At 46.6% G+C, this 18408-nt stretch overlaps 1 protein-coding gene across 3 annotated transcripts in view; it reads left to right on the forward strand.

Annotated features, from left to right (window-relative positions):
* The window catches only part of PAX5 (paired box 5), a 121879-nt gene that overhangs the window by 35711 nt on the left and 67760 nt on the right, over nucleotides 1-18408 (forward strand). For all 3 annotated transcript variants that reach the window (XM_027709064.1, XM_027709065.1, XM_027709067.1), the window contains exon 6: nucleotides 6628-6803. In XM_027709064.1, coding sequence (XP_027564865.1) covers nucleotides 6628-6803 — 176 coding nt within the window. The remainder of the gene's footprint in view (nucleotides 1-6627; nucleotides 6804-18408) is intronic.

Consider the following 18408-nt stretch of genomic DNA (forward strand, 5'->3'; position numbering starts at 1 on the left):
AGCTCGTACATCAGGGAGGACTTCCAGCTGTCCTAGACGGCAGAGACAAATGTTCCAACAGTGGAGAGGAGCTCATTCACTCCTCGAAGAAACCCCAGAAGTGGCTGGTTGGTGATAAAGGTGCTAATCTCTCTGCTGCTGAGTGTTTTAGGAAGAGTAGCACTGACAGGCCAATGAGAGGGCTCAGCTCCTTCTGTCTTGCTGCTTCTATTCCCCAGAGCCAGTGGAAATTTGGTGCTGGGGTGCAGGGCTACAGCTGGCCAGCTGCATCAGCACAGATGGGTGCTGCTGAGAGGGGTCTGGCGTGGTGAGGTCTCACCTCGGGGAGCCAGGGAGGTGCAGCCTGGTCTGTGATACTGTGCATGGGGTGAAGGACACCCGCCAAGAGTCAGGGACCCTGCTTTTGCTGCTGGCTGGGGTAAGTGCAGCTGGGACCAAGATGCAGCAGAGTCCAAATGGCCCTTGGCTCCCAGAAGTGCCAGGGGACTCTGCAGGAGCAAAGGGCAGGAGGGAGGCCAGGCTGGGGGCAAATGGGATGCACCCAGGCTGGCTGTGCATTGAAGTGGCACGTGGGACATCAGCGAAGACCACTGTCCATCCAGTGCTAGCCACAGGTGTGGTGAGCCCTGGCCAGCCCTGTGCTTGTGGGGTGTGTGGGTGTGCTGGCAGTGCCCAGTCAGGACCATCCCCAGCACAGTCTGCTCTGTACTGGCAGCGTGTGAAGCTTCTGCTGCACATCAGAGCTGGAGCCAGATGGCCACCAAACCAGTAATGTCCCTGCTTGTCCCAGCACTGATCAGAGGGCAGGGGGCTTGAGCCATTTGGGTTCCTCATGTCCTCACACCATCCTGACTGCAAAATTGGTAAAATACATGTAAAAACAGAAGGCAAAGGTGGGAGTGTTCAGCAGCACTCCCCAGACTTTTCCCAAGCCCAGAGGCAGGACAATGTGCTGTCATCAGCAGATGTGAGTCTATGTGTCTCCAGAAGGAGCTGAGCTGGTCCAAGTATGTCTAACAGGTCAAGGCTTGAAATGAAGAAGCAATAAGCCACTGAAATGGTACTATCACCGAAACATGATTGATCAATTGAATTCTATCAGAGACAGTGGGCAGTGAGATTAACTCAGGCCTGATGGGTTCAATGAGTTAAAGCATGATGTTCATTTCAGCTTCATTTCACCAGTCTTTGCTTGTGAAATTGGTCAATCAATAGAGGTTGAAGATCATATATATATATATTGGTGACCACCTTATAGGGAATATAATCTAGCGTAGTCAGCTCCTGACTCCGGCTGCCTTCAGTGGGTAATGGAGACAGAGAAGAGACTCTATCAGTGCCATCGAAATGGCCTGATATCTTCTCCAAATGAAAAGTATTTTTGGATCTCTGATGATTTATCTTTTTTTTCCCCTCTTTCTCACTTTGATCTATGGTAAAACCTACACCCATCTTTGTGAAATGTAATGATTTCTCTAGAAAATATTTGCACAGTGATCGGCTAGATACACTTCAAAATATAAAGCTTTTTAGTGATACTGTTCTTTACAAAAAATAACAGTGCTTAGAAAACTCAAATAGTGTAAATACAAAGATCTCTTACCACATATGCAGTCCTAAAACTAATGCTTTGCTGGGGAGAGCATGAGGCAGCTGTCTGTCAAATGCACACAATCCTGAGAAGGCGGTAGGAAAATTCAGCTTACTTTTTAAACAAAATCTTCCATGTTGTAATTAAACAGACTTTATCTTCTCTGGACTAACTTACAGGCATGCTATGGAAACAAATCACCTTTTTGCCTCCTGGTAATATTTCATTTGCTTCGTAATGTTTTAAATGTGGTGAATAACATCCTCCCTTAATTAGCCTGCATTTCCCTATAAGGTGGCGTAATTAGGTATGATAACAGGTAATGAAGTTGGACAGTACAAATTAGAGACAGAAATCATGTCCTTTATGAATGTGAGCTGTTCATGGCACTAGCTATTCACTTCCTGATTCGCCCTGTAAAACCATATTGTTCCAAAAAAACCCCTAAACCCAACCTGAAAACCAGTAGATTCCTTTTAACTTCAGACAGATCTACCATGGAGATGCACACTTCATGGCACATCTTTATTATTAATAACACTGGAAATATTATTTCAGCTGGATTTGGGGCTGGCATCCGTTTCTCAGCTGTTGTTCCCTCACTGAGACTCTCAAGTGGACCTGCACCAGGGCAGGGTCTGTCTCACACTATAACACAGTACTTAAATAGAATCATAGAATTATAAAACAGTTTGGACTGGAAGGAACCTTAAAGCCCATTTTGTTCCAACTCCCTGCCATGGGATTTCTATATTTTGTCTTGTTTTAATACTAAGCTTTAGGGCTTTTAAACATGCTCTAATGTTTTGTGAAGATATGGTCTAGGGTCTTTTTTTCTTCCTATTTTGGTCCTTAGTCTTAAAAACAGTATTTTAAATCAAGTGAGTTGTATAGTGAGTATCACTAAAATTCTTGTTTAGCCATACTTAGGAACTTCAAATATTCTCCTGCCGTTTCAGAAAGCATGTCACGGATGAGTATTTAACCCTAGAATTGTGTTAAAAAATGGGATCACAATTTATCTAATTATTTAAACTGATCTTGCCATTTTCTTAGGTCCTCAGAAGATAAGTTGCTCTTAATTAATGGAGATGTATTAGTTGCAGTGTCCAAAGTGAGACCATATGGGATTTTCAGTGACCTGGTTTGTGGAAGGTGTCCCTGCCCATGGCAGGGGGGTGGAACTGGATGGTGGGTGGGGTCCCTTCTGAACGGAATTGTGCAGTGATTCCATAATTTTTGGATGACATCCACATCATTTAGACAGCCTTTTGTCAACAAGACTATGGATGACCTGTTCTATGTCTAACTGTTCCCAGACTCTTCCTAGGCCGTTCAGACTTTGGCCAGCCACAGAAAATCTTTGCTTACCTGATATTATGTCCAAGGCAGGCCAGCTACTTTAGGAGCACGTTTGGCTTTTGTTCTGAAACCATGGCTCAGTTCCTAGGTGAGATGCAAACAGGGCAGGAGGTGTTCGTGCCCTTCAGAGTGAGAAAGGATTGCATTTTCCCATGCCCAGCAAATGCCCACCAAGGAGTTCAGAACGAGGGGGTGTCGCTCGGACACGTGTCCCCAACATGATGAGTCTTTCAGATGCAGGTCACAGATGGTATCGCTCTCCAAGCTGTGTGCACTTGTGGGAAACTGAGTCAGTGTCCTGAGCAGGGTGGGGTGCTCAGGAGGGACTTGGGTCAGACAGTAGGGTGGCTGCTGGAGCAGGTATGACAGGTGCTGGAGCCTGGTGCTGGAGGAGGGGAGGTGTGAGCTCTCCTCGGGCCATTATGGCAGGTCTGGATGTATTACATCTGGGTGGGTTTCATCAAAGTAGTTCAGAAAATTGTGATCTAACGGCATCATCTTGTCCCGCATGCACAACCTGCTAGAGATAAGGGATGGGATGTTTGTTTTGAAAGTATGTACTCTTTTTTACTAAGGAGAATGTCGTATCTGTGCTCTTCATTAGCAATTCTGGAAAGATGCCATTGAACTGGGAACTAATTGTTTTGTAGAGTAGGTAGGTACACATGTAGTGCTACTGTCAACAAAACATAACCCTCCTATGTGGATGCATTGATTGTATGAAAAATGTTTTTACCACTCCCTGGAGCCTATTTATAACACAAAACTCTTTCAAACCTGTGTTTTAATTATCAAAGGCATTCTAGTGTATTTAAACAATGTATAATGTTAATGGTATTTCTCTCACATTTATATAATGTCTAACAGCCAAACACATCCTGAAGACCTTCAAAACTCCCGTGTGTCATGTGCAGTGCACAGGAGGTCCTTTAGTTCTATGACAAAATCCAGCACTTACCTGCAGTTGGTCTGAATTTGGTAGACATGGTGCAAAAGTACAAGCTGTTCCTTTGTTCATGGAGTGTGGAGAGTGGGTGATAATGGGGATGAGGCACGTTTGGGTGGTTCCCAGACTCCTCTCATGAAGGTGCTGGATCCTCTGGGCAGTGACAGCTACTCCCATGTCCCAGACCTGTCCCACTCCTGCCCAGGTCCCTCCCTGGCACAAACCAGGCATGCACTGATCCTCATCCCAAGACAGCTGGACTGTACTGGGAAGCATGTCTTGGAGACTGATCCCATCTCAGCTCCTCGGGATGGCAAGTGGAGACTATGGAAAGCAGGGATGTATGGATTGTGTGTTGGCAGCCCACTCTGGCTGGTAGCACAGGTCACCCTTCCAGCATAGTACCAAATCCTGACCTTGAGACCAAACCCCTTCAGAGCCCCACTACCATTTCCACATAATTTTGTTTCCTGCCATACTGCCCATCACTTGCAGAAAGGCACATCATGTGCTGGCTACCTTATGGATTCCTCTGGTGTGGTGTTTCCCTGTGGATTTCTCCTGCAGATAATCTCCTCCCCTTCTTCGTGCTTTTAGGTGGCAGGGGCCCAGGGGTGGTCCCCTGCCTCACTGCCCCTTGCAGGAAGGACAGCTGGCATAGACAGATAGATGGATGTGGCTGAGCTGGTGTCACGGGCACATTATGGTGCCTCTGTCTGTGCCTGTCCTGAGCTGCCCCTCTGGGTGCTGTGTTGTGGGGTCTGGGATGGGAGCCCCATCCCAGCACAATGCTCCCCCAGTGCCTGTCCCTGGCTGCTGCTGCTGACCCAGGCTTTGCCTTCATCTGCCTCCTCTTCTCCAGTGTGTTCAACCCCAAAAATCTGGAGCTGCACTCCATAATAAGAGTACTGATGGTGAAAGGTGGGACGGCTGCTCCATTTTCAAACACGATGAGATCTCATTATACACCTGATCTCTGGGTGTACAAACAGTGCACAGACTGTACTGTTATCACCAAGAACATTTTCCAGGTCATGTCATGTCTTGTATCATTTCATTCCCTTTCATCATGCCCTTTATCACAAAAGTGCATAAAGCTTTAACTTTGATGCCAAATTCTGAATAAACTTATCCTTGCACTTCACAAAAGCCATCATCATCTAGCCTTGATAAAATTGCATGACTTTCTCTAAAAAGTTAAACATTAAGTTGTCACCAAAACTGCTGATCTGAAATAGAGAAGGAAGTTTCCAGTATTAATTGCTGACATCAAATGCCTGTTCAGTATAAGCAGTATTCTGCTTAAGTTCAGTGTTAGAAACTGAGGTTGAAAAACATATTTCCCTGTGTTGGTCCCCCAGTCTGACAGTTCTGCCTTACAGCAGCCCAGTTCTCTGGATAGGCAGGATATTCTGCAAAATCCATTTGTGCTGAAGGATGATCTCAAATCAATAGTCCTTTGTGAAAAATCTTGTCCAGCGGGCATCACCCATGTTACTGATGGCCAGTACATGTTTGTGGACAAAACTGATGTCTACAGCAGCAGGGTGTTTTTGCACAGATCACTTCTGTCAGACCACCTCTATACTTGCCATCAAAAAACTTGATGTAGCGTCTGCCAGAGGAGGTCTGGGTCATGTTATTCCTCTGCAGACTTCTTGGACTGTAAGCCACTGCAGCACTCGTGGAAATCTTGCCGTTAAGGATGCATTTGAATTCTACTCCTCAAAACTATTCTGGCAGAAAGATTCTATTTTTAAAACATTTCCTCCTTCTGTCTAGTCTGATGTTGCCATCTGGAGAAGAAATCTGATATTTACTGTTGTTCTTGGAGTTCCACCTCCTGGAGTTCTGGGAATACTGCAGACCTCAGCTTTTAGTTGCATAAAAGATGCAACTGACAGGTGAAGGAAAAGTAGGAAACCACTGTGAATCTGCAAAAAGCAAATTGAAACAAGCCCCTGTATTGCTGAAGTCTTTTCAGACTGCCAATCTAAACATTTTTCAAACTTGTCTCATGGCTTTTCATGGCTGTCACTTATGACTTCTGCTGAAGCTCTCTGCCAAAGGGAAAAGATAGGAAAACCTGCCTTTGGAGCCCAGGCTTGCAACCTGCCGGTAAACCCAGGAAATACTGAGTGAATTGGAGTGTCAGAACAGTGCCTTGGATCAGGCCTTTTTGAGGGTTTTGCAGTGGTAACTCAGCCCAAGGATGTCCCACTTCTGTGCAATGCAGGCTGTGTTTTGGGAATGCCTGAGCAGTGCTGCTGGTGGTGCTGCACAGAGAGTCTGTGTTTCCCAACATGGGTGCTCCCACAGCTCAGAGCTCAGCACAGGATGGAGCTGAGCAGGATTTGCAGGTAGCACAGAAGGGGGACAGAGTGTATGGGAGCTGACTGAAGTTTACTGTGACTGTCATTATCCTCCTGTGTCCTCCTGCATGCAAACCATGAACCAGACAGGTTTTCAGGTAGTGCAGTAAAAGTGATGAAGGAAGAAATGGGACCATTATCCTTTGCCCTGCCTTTAAATTATGTGTGAAATCATTGATGGCTTGAGGGTTGGCTGTCCAGTGCGTTTTCCAGCGACACATAACCTCTCAAAAGGTCTTCACAACATCACCATAGTAGTGCCTACATCTTTTCAAGGGACAAAATGAGACACTGTTCTATAGGCCTCATCACTGACGTGACTACTCACTCTTCCTCTTCTCTCTCATCTTTGAAAGGTATTCAGGAATCTCCAGTGCCAAATGGCCATTCTCTCCCAAGCAGAGATTTTCTTCGGAAACAGATGCGAGGAGACCTTTTCACCCAGCAGCAGCTGGAAGTGTTGGATCGTGTCTTCGAGAGGCAACATTATTCCGACATTTTCACAACGACTGAGCCCATCAAGCCAGAGCAGGTACTATTGAAAGTATTTCATGTTTTCCTGATATGCTTCCTGCTGGCAGAGGTCTGTTTGGTGGACAACACCAAAGGCTGCTCAGAGTTTCAGCAGACAATCACAGAAAAAGAGGTGTGTTGTCAAGCTCATCTCAGCCAAGTGCATGTTAACCATGAAAGTCTATTAAAAAATGAGGGAAAACACTAATTCAGCAAACATTAGCAAATGTTTGGGTATGAAATTATGCCTGATCTGGACCAGTTGCATCAAGTGAGCCTTTAAAGAGCATCACAGCTTCTAATGTTTTTGTTAGATCAAAAGCAGGCATTACAGATAAAAAGGGGAAGGCTTGCAAAACCCAATGCCTAATTTTGGTTCCTAGTTATCATGATTGTGGGCACAAATCAGATTTTTGTGTCCAGAAATGGCTTATTAGGCATGTCCATTTGCTGAGAGAAGCACCCAATTAGTATGTGAAGGTAAATTAGTTGCACCTACAGATCAGCAGTGTGTTTGAGGAGGACTTGGCACTAATCTTTTGGGAAAGTTACATTTTTGCAGGCACGATACAGAAGCACATGCAAAAACTGATGAGCCACATCTCTCTGTGTTCTTCTTCTTGGGTAGCAGTATTTAATTCAGCTGCTGAAAAGGAGGTAGAAATTAATATATTGCTGTCAGCACTGCTATTGGTCTAGCTTGCTACTTAATGATGTATTCAGTTATTTGTCTTCAGGGTTCTTAATATCAGATGTGCTTTTTAGCAAGGTGGATGGACTCCTCTAACTGCAGCCAAACACTGATTCCCTTTGGGGGAATCTGTACATTTGAGGGCCACTGGAGATTCTCTCATGGCAGGCTACAACCATCATGGATCCAGCCAAGGAATGTGTATTAGCATACATTAAAACAAAAAAATTACTTATGCTGAAAGTCCTATGGTAGAGTAGAAATTCCTCATGCCTTTAGGCTCACATTTGTCATTTGTTATTTCATTCATAGAGACATTTACTTTTCACCAGTTTCTGCTGGTTTTCTGGCTTCCCTGATTCATACATGCTGAGAAACTCTGCAGATCTGAACCTGAGCTGAAAAAAAGATGGGAAGCCAAGCCATCGTTGTCTCTGGAAGGTGAAGTGGCCTTCATGTACCACTAGATGGAGGTTGTCCCATCCAAACACGGGTGATAGTGGAGAGGACAGGCACTGTGCCCACGCCTGTGGCAAGCCTTTTCAGCATTGGTCACTTAGGAACCGTGTGGTATTAGATCTGTCCCTGCAAAACTTCTATGGGCCCAAATAGTCATTGCAAAGAGAGCAATGATGGGAGAGGACTGTGTACTTTTTTCTGTGTTCTGGATCCCCTGAGTCATGGGCAGCTGTAGCTCATGGGAGACAGTCCAGCAGTGAGTGAACATTTATCCAGATATAAACTTTTACTGTTTTTATAGGAAGAATGGGAGATTTGAATAAGGATGTTGCTGAAGTGTTATCAAATTTGGGATATATGACTGTTGGTGGAGCAAGGATCTTCCCAGGCCCATGTAAGGAGCTGTAACTAGAGTGGCTCTGAGCAACTGGATTATTAAAATTGGAGATATGCTGCTATCAATTTGGTGAACAGGGGACTCTCTGAATGCTCTGGGAAGTCAAATAAGATGCTAAGAAATGTGACATTATGAGGTTCAAAAGATACTTTGCAGAAGCATCCTGCCTAGGCATTTTTACATTTGATTACAAGAGAAATTTGTAGTTGTTTGCTTTCATATAGCTTGGAGCATGGTCATTTGCTTTTGGAAGGCTGGACCATGGTCAAGGGCTCGTGGTTGTTTGGGGTCAGCTTCTGCTTTCTGATGGTATGTGAACTGAAACTTTCAATGTGAGCAGATATAATCTGTAAGACTTGCTGTGTTTCACAGGGTCACTGTATGAACCCCAGCCCTTACCAAAACAGTCATGTCTTACCTCCTTGGTAAGTCAAGCAAAGCTGTCATGATGCTTAACCAAAGCAGAGAAGCTGTCTGCATCAATTAGTAAGGCTGAAGAAATCAATGAGAAAGAAAATACCGAGGACATTAATGATGTGCCTCGGAAAACCACAGTTGTCCCTGCAATAGATTGCTGTAGTAAAGCAAGGTCTGCCTGTGACATCCAGCTGTCCAGAGTGCTGCTGCACTCTGGAGTGGTGCTGTAGGAGCTAAATCAGTGGTGGATGTATGGAGCCCTGAGCTATTTCCGTAGAGGAAAATATGGAAAAGATGTTCCCCCCCATTGTTGATGTCCCAGTGCTGTTCACCTGAGGAGAGCTCCAGGTGTTTTACTGGAAGAAGTTAGTCTCTAGACAAGGTAGTTCCCTTTTTCTTCCTGATTTTGCCTCCTCTGTAAGTCTTCCTCCTCACTTGTGTGCTGGGGGAAGCCCCTTGGCCATGGTCAAGGGAAGAGGTCCCTCCTGCACAGCACAATGTTTGCAGCCTCATCATGCTTAGTCTCCAGCTGCGGACTTGCCTCTGCTGCCCAAAGTCCTCCTTTGTACAAAATTTCCGTACAAAATTTGTCCTTGCCCTTTGGAAAGTGTCCGCTGTCCCTTATGTATAGGTAGATGGGCTGATGTCTGTGTGGGAGTGCTTGCTCACAGCTTCCAAACCCTTTGCTCTGAGTACTTCCAACCCATTTCCTTCACTTCACTATCTTTATGTTTCCCTTAGCTCATTTGTATAAAATGGAAGCTCCTGAGCTATTTCTCACCTCAAGACATGTTGTGCTTTCCATAAACATCGTAAGAGTTTTCACATCTGCTGTAAGCTGTGCTGTCTGTGGAGAGACCCACAGGGAATGGATACTTGTCTTTGGGGAAGGGCTCATACCACGTTGAGAAAGAAGGCAACCACTAGACAGTGACAGGAAAATAAAGCATCAGACAGTTCTTGGACAGAAATGGTGACACCTGTGTGTGCTGGGTGAGGGGATCCTGTGGTGTGTCCCTACCATTAAAAGCTCTATGGTACGGTGTGTGTTGGGAGGCAGGAGTGAGACATCCCCTGTTACCTGCCTCACTTTGCAGCCTGACAGCCAGTGGTGCAGTCAGGCACACGTAGGTGTGTGCTCTGCAGCACTGCATGTGTGGAGCATGAGAAACATCTGATGGCAGGGGAATTCCAGCAGCTGGGAGCTGGAGAATGAAGGTCTTCTGTGCAAACAGCATCAAGTCCTTTCGGGTCTATACACTGTGGGGAGAAAACACAGCATGAAGTCAGTACTCTAGAATTACCCTGACCCACTTCCCCCTGGCAGAGTCCTGCTATAAATATGAATTCTTACGTAGAATGAGTGGCTCTCCCTCATGTTTGTGCCCTTTTGTACTCACTTTTGCAAACAGCCTGTGATCAATCTGCACTGGCTGCACAAGTTCATGGAAAACTGATTTCACGTATTTCTGGGCACTGGTCTGGAAATGGACATAGTGGTGTGTTTGCAACGCCAGTGTTGCACTGCCATTCTGCCCATGGTTGCTGCCCACCACTTCCACACAGCTCTTCCATCAGCTGGGAGGAAGCCCACAGCTTGAATTCAACGTAATTTTCAGGTCTTGGAGAAGGAGAACCTTCACAGCATCTGCCTCCGGGCTGGCAGCAGCTCCCGTTCTCTCTGTGCTTCTCTGTGTGTGTGTGTGTGTGTGTGTGTATGGGCCTCACTGATCCTCAGTGTGTCAGCTCTGTGGTGAAGTCCCCCTGCCCACAGGGAAGGCTGTTGTGTTGCTGGCACAGGCTGCACCCCAGTTGCCCTTGGAGCAAACCATACTGACACAAAGAGGCTTTTCCCTGCCGGCCCTGGAGTCGTGCTGTGCATCTACACCAGTGGTAGACTGGCACACTCCAGCCTGGCCCCTGCCTCAGGCAAAACCCCACCATTCCTGGTCACTGCAGTGACAATTCAGATTTTATTCAGAACAGGCACTCGTCCTGTGCACAGAGCTGCAACATTGAGTTGCAAAATTTCCCAGTGCCTATAGTTCATTAAGAGCTGGAGGAACTAGGGGCACTGGCTGTACTCTGCAAACCCCTGAGCCTGGCTGTGAGGATGGTTGTCCTCCAATGGCTTCCTTAGATTCCAGCCAGAAGGATGGAAAAGCTCTTCCCAGCATCCCTGAGAAGCTGCCCTGGGCTGGCTGAGCCTGTGGCATCCATTGTGTGAACTGTTTACATTCCCCAGGCAAAGCACAGACGGGAGATGTTCCTGGAGACCAAGGCCCAGGAAAGTCAAGGAGAGACAGGGGCTTCAGGCATGGGAGGCTGGACAAGCTCAGGAAAGCCCCATCAAAGTGGGAAGGGGGCTTGTGGATGAATGGGCTTGTGGCAGCTGTGAGAGTGGCATTAATACCTCTACAGGGGAAAAATACAGGGTGAAGGATATACAGCTGGATTGGCTCAACTGAGAGTCAGTGCATTAATTTCCTCAGAATAAAGAAGAGAATTATTCATGCTGGATTTCTGTCCACAACAGAAATGGACTCTTGTACTTCAGCTTCACACATGGGTCCAGTTGAATACTCATTGCAGCCAAGAGGAATATTTGTATTGACTTCAATAAACTTTAGAACAGGGCCGTAATGAGACATAACATAATGTGACCAAATTCAACACTATGTAGGTCACCTGACAGAAGAGAACTACTTGCTGCTAATGGCAGATAATTCCCAGGCCCTTCCCAGTGCTTTAGCACTAGCTTCCTAGTTTGCTTTTAGCTAGAACTAAACCAAATATCTGTTTTCAGATAAATTTCTGTATAAAATGTAGATATGCTGGGCTCTGGCAGAAACCAGTAATCTGGCAAACATATTGTAACATGTGTTCGTGATATGGATCTGGAGATGAGCATAGGCAGATGGAAGATGGAATTTGGATAACTAAGAGAATTCTGATAGCTGATGAACCCCCTAAAATTACTTATGAGTTGGAAAAGTGGAAGAATTGCATGAAGTTGAAACCTGATTCAGAGACATTTACGACAAAGGAGTTCTCTGGACTGACAAAGAGAGGGGCATAAAGCCCTTTTTAAAATCTTCAAGTTTTGCTTTGGCTTTGAAAGAGGAATCTTAGGATTTTTTGCTCTGAAGTGCTGTGCTGGATGATGTGTTCACAGGAATGCAGCTCCTGAGAGCACAGAGATGCACAATCCTCCTCACAGTACTAGGGTCTGATCTTCATGAATAACAAGGAAAATCCCAGTAAAGCCAGAAAGTACAATCTATTTGTATTTTAAGCGGGCTCACTCAGTCCCCAACTACAGATACTGAAGAAGTAGAAGGAAGGAATGAACCTGGTGGAAGGTATGAACCTGGTGGAAGGTGTCCCTGCCCATGGCAGGAGGCTGAAATGAGGTGATCTTTAAGGTTGCTCCCAAACCAAACCATGCCATGATTCTATGAACTGTGGAACAATATGCTTGGTCCTGTTCCCTGGAGTGTGAGAAATAGGTTTTTCCTGGGAAACCTTTGGCCTGACAGAGGCTGCTGAGGATCTGAAAATAGTCTGACACTTGTATTGAGAAATGCAGAGCTAATATTTGCTTGTGTCTTCCCAAAACTTCATGTAGTCCAGTAATAGTGAAAATTATGAAACTAACTCACCATTTGTTTGAACAACCAGATCTTTTCTTGATCTGCCACCTGTAGAAATGATTTGAGCATTCCCAGGCAGGTTCTTAACTGCGGCTGCATTGCACGGTGTGCTAAATGAAAAGCGAAATTAAAAAGGAAAACAAAACAACACAGGGCTCAGTAAATGTACACAAGTACTAAAACTGAGAAAAAATAAGAACAGAAGAAGAGGCGAAGTGGAGCCCAGCATTGCTCTGCCAGCTCTGCAGGCAGTTCCTCAGCGCAGGCAGGAGTTTGGCTGGCAGCAGGTGGGAAGCTCCCTGTGCCATGGTGGAGCACACCTGCAACCCTGCTGGGGGGGCAGCAGGTCGAGGTGATGACAGGGTGTTGCGGGACACAGGATGAGTCTGTGGGTGACTGCGTTACCCCCGTGCTATTCCTCAGGCTGCCCCAGAGGCAGCCAGTCCCTCACCCTGTGGCAGTGGAGGCTGGCTGGCATCAGCAGCTGGGTGGGTTACCCTGGCTGCTGGTGCTGGTGCCAGGGTGGGCTCCGGGCTGCCAGTGGGGCCTGCCTGCTCCCCTCCATTCTGCTGGATCTCTGCCTGAAGAAAAGGGCAGGAGAGGGTGAGTGCTGGCAGCACACAGAGGAGCAGGGAGCGAGGGTGGTTCTGTGGGTTTCATAGCTGAAACCTCTTCTGATCAGGGCTGCGGCTTTATTGGTGGGAGGGAAAAAAACCCACTCCAAAAGCCAGGCTAGGAGAGCACATCAGGAGACAAAAAACCTTCCCATATTTACTCTCAGTAGACTATCAAACAACACCAGGCTATTAATTTGGCTTTTGAGTCTTCACTAAAGCCCATAAAAGCACACAGTTGTCAAATGGAGTTCATTTTAATTTCCTTTCAATCACAGTAAATTATTCAGGTGATAAATCAGCTGGGGCAGCCTCCTGGCTGTAATAGAAACCCTAATTCCTGGCTAATTATCCAGCCCATTGCTGCCAGCAGATCAATACCCCTACCGAATGGAAAGGGCACGGGGTCTGGGCGGGCAGGGTGATGGAGGGACAGCAGCTGGGAGGACAGGCATCCATGACCCCCAGCCTGCACAGGGACTGGGGGGGGGGATAAACTGTGCTCCTGCTGGTTGGCAGGACATGGGACTGGCCCCTCGCTGCAGTTTTGTTGATTCCCTAAGTGCTGGGCTTTGCTGCTGGTCCTCATGACAAGTCCTATCGGGGGGTTCAGGTGGTGTGGGAATGAGCTGCTCCCAGCCTGGGGAGAGCATGTGTGTGCTGCAGGGGTTTCCCTGCACCTGGTGCTGCCCAACTCTGCTGGCCAGTGGTTAAAATGAAAAGAAATGGGGAGAGTGTCCTTAGAGGAATACTCAGGAGGAAATCTCAGGCTGGCAATATTTTTTCCTTGCCCGGTAGAACCTTTCAATAATGGTAAAATCTAAAGAGGTAAAAAAAAGATGAGAGGACCAGCGCTCAACCGTAACTTGGAGCATTTCACTGGGACAGAGAAGCAGATTTTTTGAGATGACAGTAGCACTTACACCTATCTCCCTCCATGAGCTGCTCCATGCACAAAGCTCCAAGATTATGCTGCCAACTGTGGTCTATGGTTTCACCATCATCAGGTTATTCTGCAAAGTTGTCTGATAGAGTTCCTTTGTCTGCTGCAGGGGCTGAAGCCTCCTCGGGACAGAGTCTCTTCTCTGAGCCCTATGTTCCTCCATTGCACTGCTGGGGAGGGGGAAGGATGCACCACCTTCTATTTTGGCTCTGCTCATTTCAGATTGAAAAAGGAGATAGAAACCTTCCATGGTGTTTCTTGCTGCCGAAAATCAACTTTTTTTTTTTTTTTTGAGTAGAAACGTTTTTCTTTTAGAATAGCAGCAGAAAGCACAGCTCCTTGGGCCAACCCCTCTCCTTTGCGTTCCCACTGCTCTGCCCTCCCTTACGAGCGTTTTTTTTTGTGCATGAATGTCTGAAGACTGCACAGAATTCCTCGCATGTGCTGCCTTGTTGTGACATGTCATGTTGGCTGGTGACAGTCACAGCAGAGTCCTTTGTATGACATCTGGTATTCTGTGTGAGAGTGGGGCTGTGGAGGCAGGGAGTTTTCTGGGAAAGGAGCATGACAGAAGCCATGTATCCAGCTAACGTCTTCCTGTACCAGCATCATCTTTGTGAAGAGCACCCTGCAGCTTGCAGGGACAGCTGAGGTTGTCTGAGAGGGATGGAATTGAAACAGCTGGTCTTTGAGTAAGTAAAAGAGACAAGAAGAAGCCCTGGTGGGCTAATCTGAGGGTTGCCTGCTCTCCTGTCTGGCAGAGAGATGGAGATATCCTGCTAAAGCTCAATGCCCCTTCCCAGGGGTTTCTCCCCATAGAATTGGGTGGTGACCAGATTTCCCACTTTGTCTGGAATCGGTGGGCAGCTTGAATTTGGGATTTCTCCTGCAGACTTTCCCAGAAGGAGACTGGGAACGTTTCCTGTGGTCTGCAATGCTGTGGGAGAATGATCCTGCCAAGGAAAAGCTGCTGCCAGAGGATAGAGACGGGGTTTCTCTGCACTCATCCTGCTGTGCTGACAATCAGTGTAATGAGACCAAGCTGGAGAAGAGCAGCAGCACATGGTCTTGGGGATTCCAGGGTGAATTTGAGCAACTGGAGCTCTCCCAGTGCCTGTTACTTTGTTAGGGAAGCCTCAGCACTGGTCGAGGCTGATGCAAATGCTGTTCACCTCTGAGTCTGCTGTGTTGGGTTTGCTGGGCCTCATACCCCAACTCACAGGACTCTATCTAGGGACTATCTCTGGCTCCAGTGAGGCCAAAGGTGAGTACTTTTCCTATAGAGTCTTGTCCTTGTAATCTCCTCCCTTTGACCCATCAGAGAGGGGGAATCCCAAAATACCAAGGTAAACATCTCCTTTGGGAATTGCAGTGCATTCCTGGTTTTAAGCATCCCTTTTCTTTCCTCCTGACTGCTCTCAAATGTGACTATATGTGAAAATACAGATTCACAAGCTAAAGGAAAGGCCAGCCTTGCTGTGCCTCATGCTCTCACACCCCCTTTGTCCTTGTCTCTTTTCTCCTTGCTCTGTGCACAGTGGGGGGATGTCTTTTCCCCTGGACAGGCTCCCCACATTGTGCACAGGCTCATGCAGAGTAGGTGTCAGTGACATGCGACAGGACTGGCAGCTGGCAAGGGCAGACCATTCTCTCCTGTTCTGGAAGCTTCTCAGGGACTGAGATGCCATTGAGGAGGAGTGTGGTGTGCTTTTTTTCCCTGAGAGTCTGGGTAACAGTGTTTGGAAATTGCAGACATTCCTGTTGGGTAACGCTGGAAGGGGGTGCTTTTCCAGTCACCAAGTTTCATCTCAGCACCTTCCATCAGCTTTACATCCAGAGCTTAGTGATGACATGGAACACAACATCTTGCAAAGGCAGCAGGTGGTTTCCTCCAGGGATTTTCTGTGGCTTCTAAGTGTGATAGAGAGGTGGAAAATTCAAAAAAAGATTTTCCCACTTGTTATCTTGACAGAAGTGTTCACGTTTCTTTGAAATTTGGGAACTGGCATTAAGTAATTGCATATTTGTTCATCGTGTTTTGCAATAATTTTTTTTTTCAGTTTAGGCAGAGAAACCACATCTTTCACTAATATCAGGCAATGCCATGTTACAGCACTAGTTGGCCAATTATGTCAGAGCAAAATTGACTGACCTCCTTATGTCTGTGTTAGCCCTGCAAGACAGGGACAAATCTGTGAGTAAACATATTTGCCCATTGATTTAATTAGTGCCTGGCCAACTCACATTATATTTGAGGGGAAGGATTTGCAGCAGCATTCAAAGAATGGAGCAAGACTTCTCTACTTAGTCTCCAGTAAATGTCTGGATCCCACAGGCTTTGACAAGTTTCAAGTACAACTTCCAGCCTTTGGTTTGGAAATCACTGCTATTTTACGCTAATTCTGTGGCCTTTCTCTAAATCTGTCCATCACTTTATAATTGACAATGATGGGAGCATGCTTCCCTGAAGAACTTGCTGTGCTAAAACATCTCAGAAGGAGCCAAGGTCTTTAAGGGTGTGCATGGTGGGAGCATAAGAGAAAGGGGTATGAACTGACATAGGAGAGGCTCTGCAAGGCCCAAGGGGGCAGTTCTTCCCACCTGGGCAGTCAGACAGGGCAGAGTTTGCCCTCAGAAATTGTGCAGTCTCCATCTGTGGTGTTTTCAAGACCAAGCTGAATAAACCCCTGACCGGCCTGGCCTGGCTCCATAGCTGGCCTTGCTTTGAGGGGCCTCTGAAACTTCCTTCCAACCTGGACCATCCCATGACCTGGCTGTCCAGCCACCTTGTTCATTCCGACTGTTACGATGTGACCTAGGGAGACTTTGGTATGGTCATAATGGAAAGTGTGAAAAGTGTGGTTGAGGTGGACGAGCAGCACTTGTTCACCCAGTATGTGGGATGAGGTGGAGCATGCAACGCCCAAAAGCCTGAGAGACTTGCTTATCCAAATGCCGAATTTTCAGAAGAATCCCATAGTTTTGGGTAGCCCTTCTTTAGGAGGTGGTTGAATGAAACAACCTACAATAGCGTCTGAATGACAAAAAGCAATTGTGGAGCTAAGCTATTTCCAGACAAGAGGGATAGCTTCAAAATTCCTCTCTGCTCGTATGAACAGTGGTTGCTTAAAAACCTAGTGGCAGCAGAATTTGTCAAAATGAAAAAAAAAAAGGAAATCTGAAAGGAGGGGACTTGTGTGCTAAGACAGTAGATTAACATGTAGGGGCATGGTTTCATCTCTGCTCCTCTCCCCTTGAAAGGGTAATGGAATAAGAGCAACCTTGGAGAGGCCAAGGTCCTCTGCAAAACCCCCTCCAGGCTCAGAGCTGACCTCAGGTCCAAGTCAGTCCAGACAAGTCATGTACAGGGACTTGGGGAACAGTCTCTGTACATACAGGATGAAAGGGCTTGGGGAGAAGGAGGTGCTGTAGGTGATGGGTGCCTTCCTGGAGTGGGAGCTGTGGAGTGAAGCCAGGCAGAAGAACCACACTTGTCAGATGCTATGTTAGACTTACAGTATTTCACTGGTTATTAGGACCTCTCTAAATAATTGAAACACAGGATTAAGTAACAGAATAAATTATGGTACACAAGAAATTGTCATCAGGCTACATGGCTGATGAATGGTTTTCAGGCATTGCCAAACTGTGAGGCTCTGTACCAGTGGAGATTTTGCTGAGGGCACAGATCCCACATCTGTTTTTGTTCAAATGTCTCCTGTCTTGTTCCTGTGACTGGGAGGGAAATTTTGAAAATATAATGCCAAATACCCTTCTGATATAAGAACCCAATCTGCTGTTGGGGTGGGAGAGGTGCTCAGGTCATACTGGTGGTGGGTTCCTTTCTGTTTGCCTGATACTCTTTGCTCGTGCTGATGTTCCACTCTGTGTGTGGTGCCCAGGCTTCTTCTGATGTTTTAGTGGCAAAATAATGATTATTATAACAGCAGCGTGCCTGGCTGAACCTGTCTTTTCAGAGAATGCTTTGATAAAAGCTGAAATGTTTCACTAAAATCTGTAATCTTTGATGATTTTTCTGTGTAGAAGGTCCCCCCCTGGAGTCTGTCACGATATTGGGGAGGTACAGAGCCTCCAGCAGCAGCACACTGTGAGTGTTTTCAGACAGAATCTCTTTATCTGGGACCAGCACCCTATAGATACCCTGCTCATTGGTCAGCCTGTCTCTATTTTGCTTCATTTTTTACACCCATGTGTGGATAATTTCTGGTATTTCTAGGTGTTTTTCTGAAGGCAAGGAGGCCATTTCCCCACCCCATGGGCATGCAGGTGGGATGGGGTGGTTTTTTTTCTGAGGTTAGGGATTCTGTCATGCCCCAGTCTCCAGTGCCTTGTCCCGAGGTCTTCACATTCTGGACCTGTTGCTGGTCAGATTTGGTTGTCAGTGGGTCTCAGCTGAGTAGCAAAGGGGAAAAACAGCTTAAGATTTACC

The sequence above is a fragment of the Neopelma chrysocephalum genome, unplaced genomic scaffold (genome assembly GCF_003984885.1).
Source record: "Neopelma chrysocephalum unplaced genomic scaffold, ASM398488v2 Primary Assembly neopelma1_96687, whole genome shotgun sequence".
NCBI classification, from domain to species: domain Eukaryota; kingdom Metazoa; phylum Chordata; class Aves; order Passeriformes; family Pipridae; genus Neopelma; species Neopelma chrysocephalum.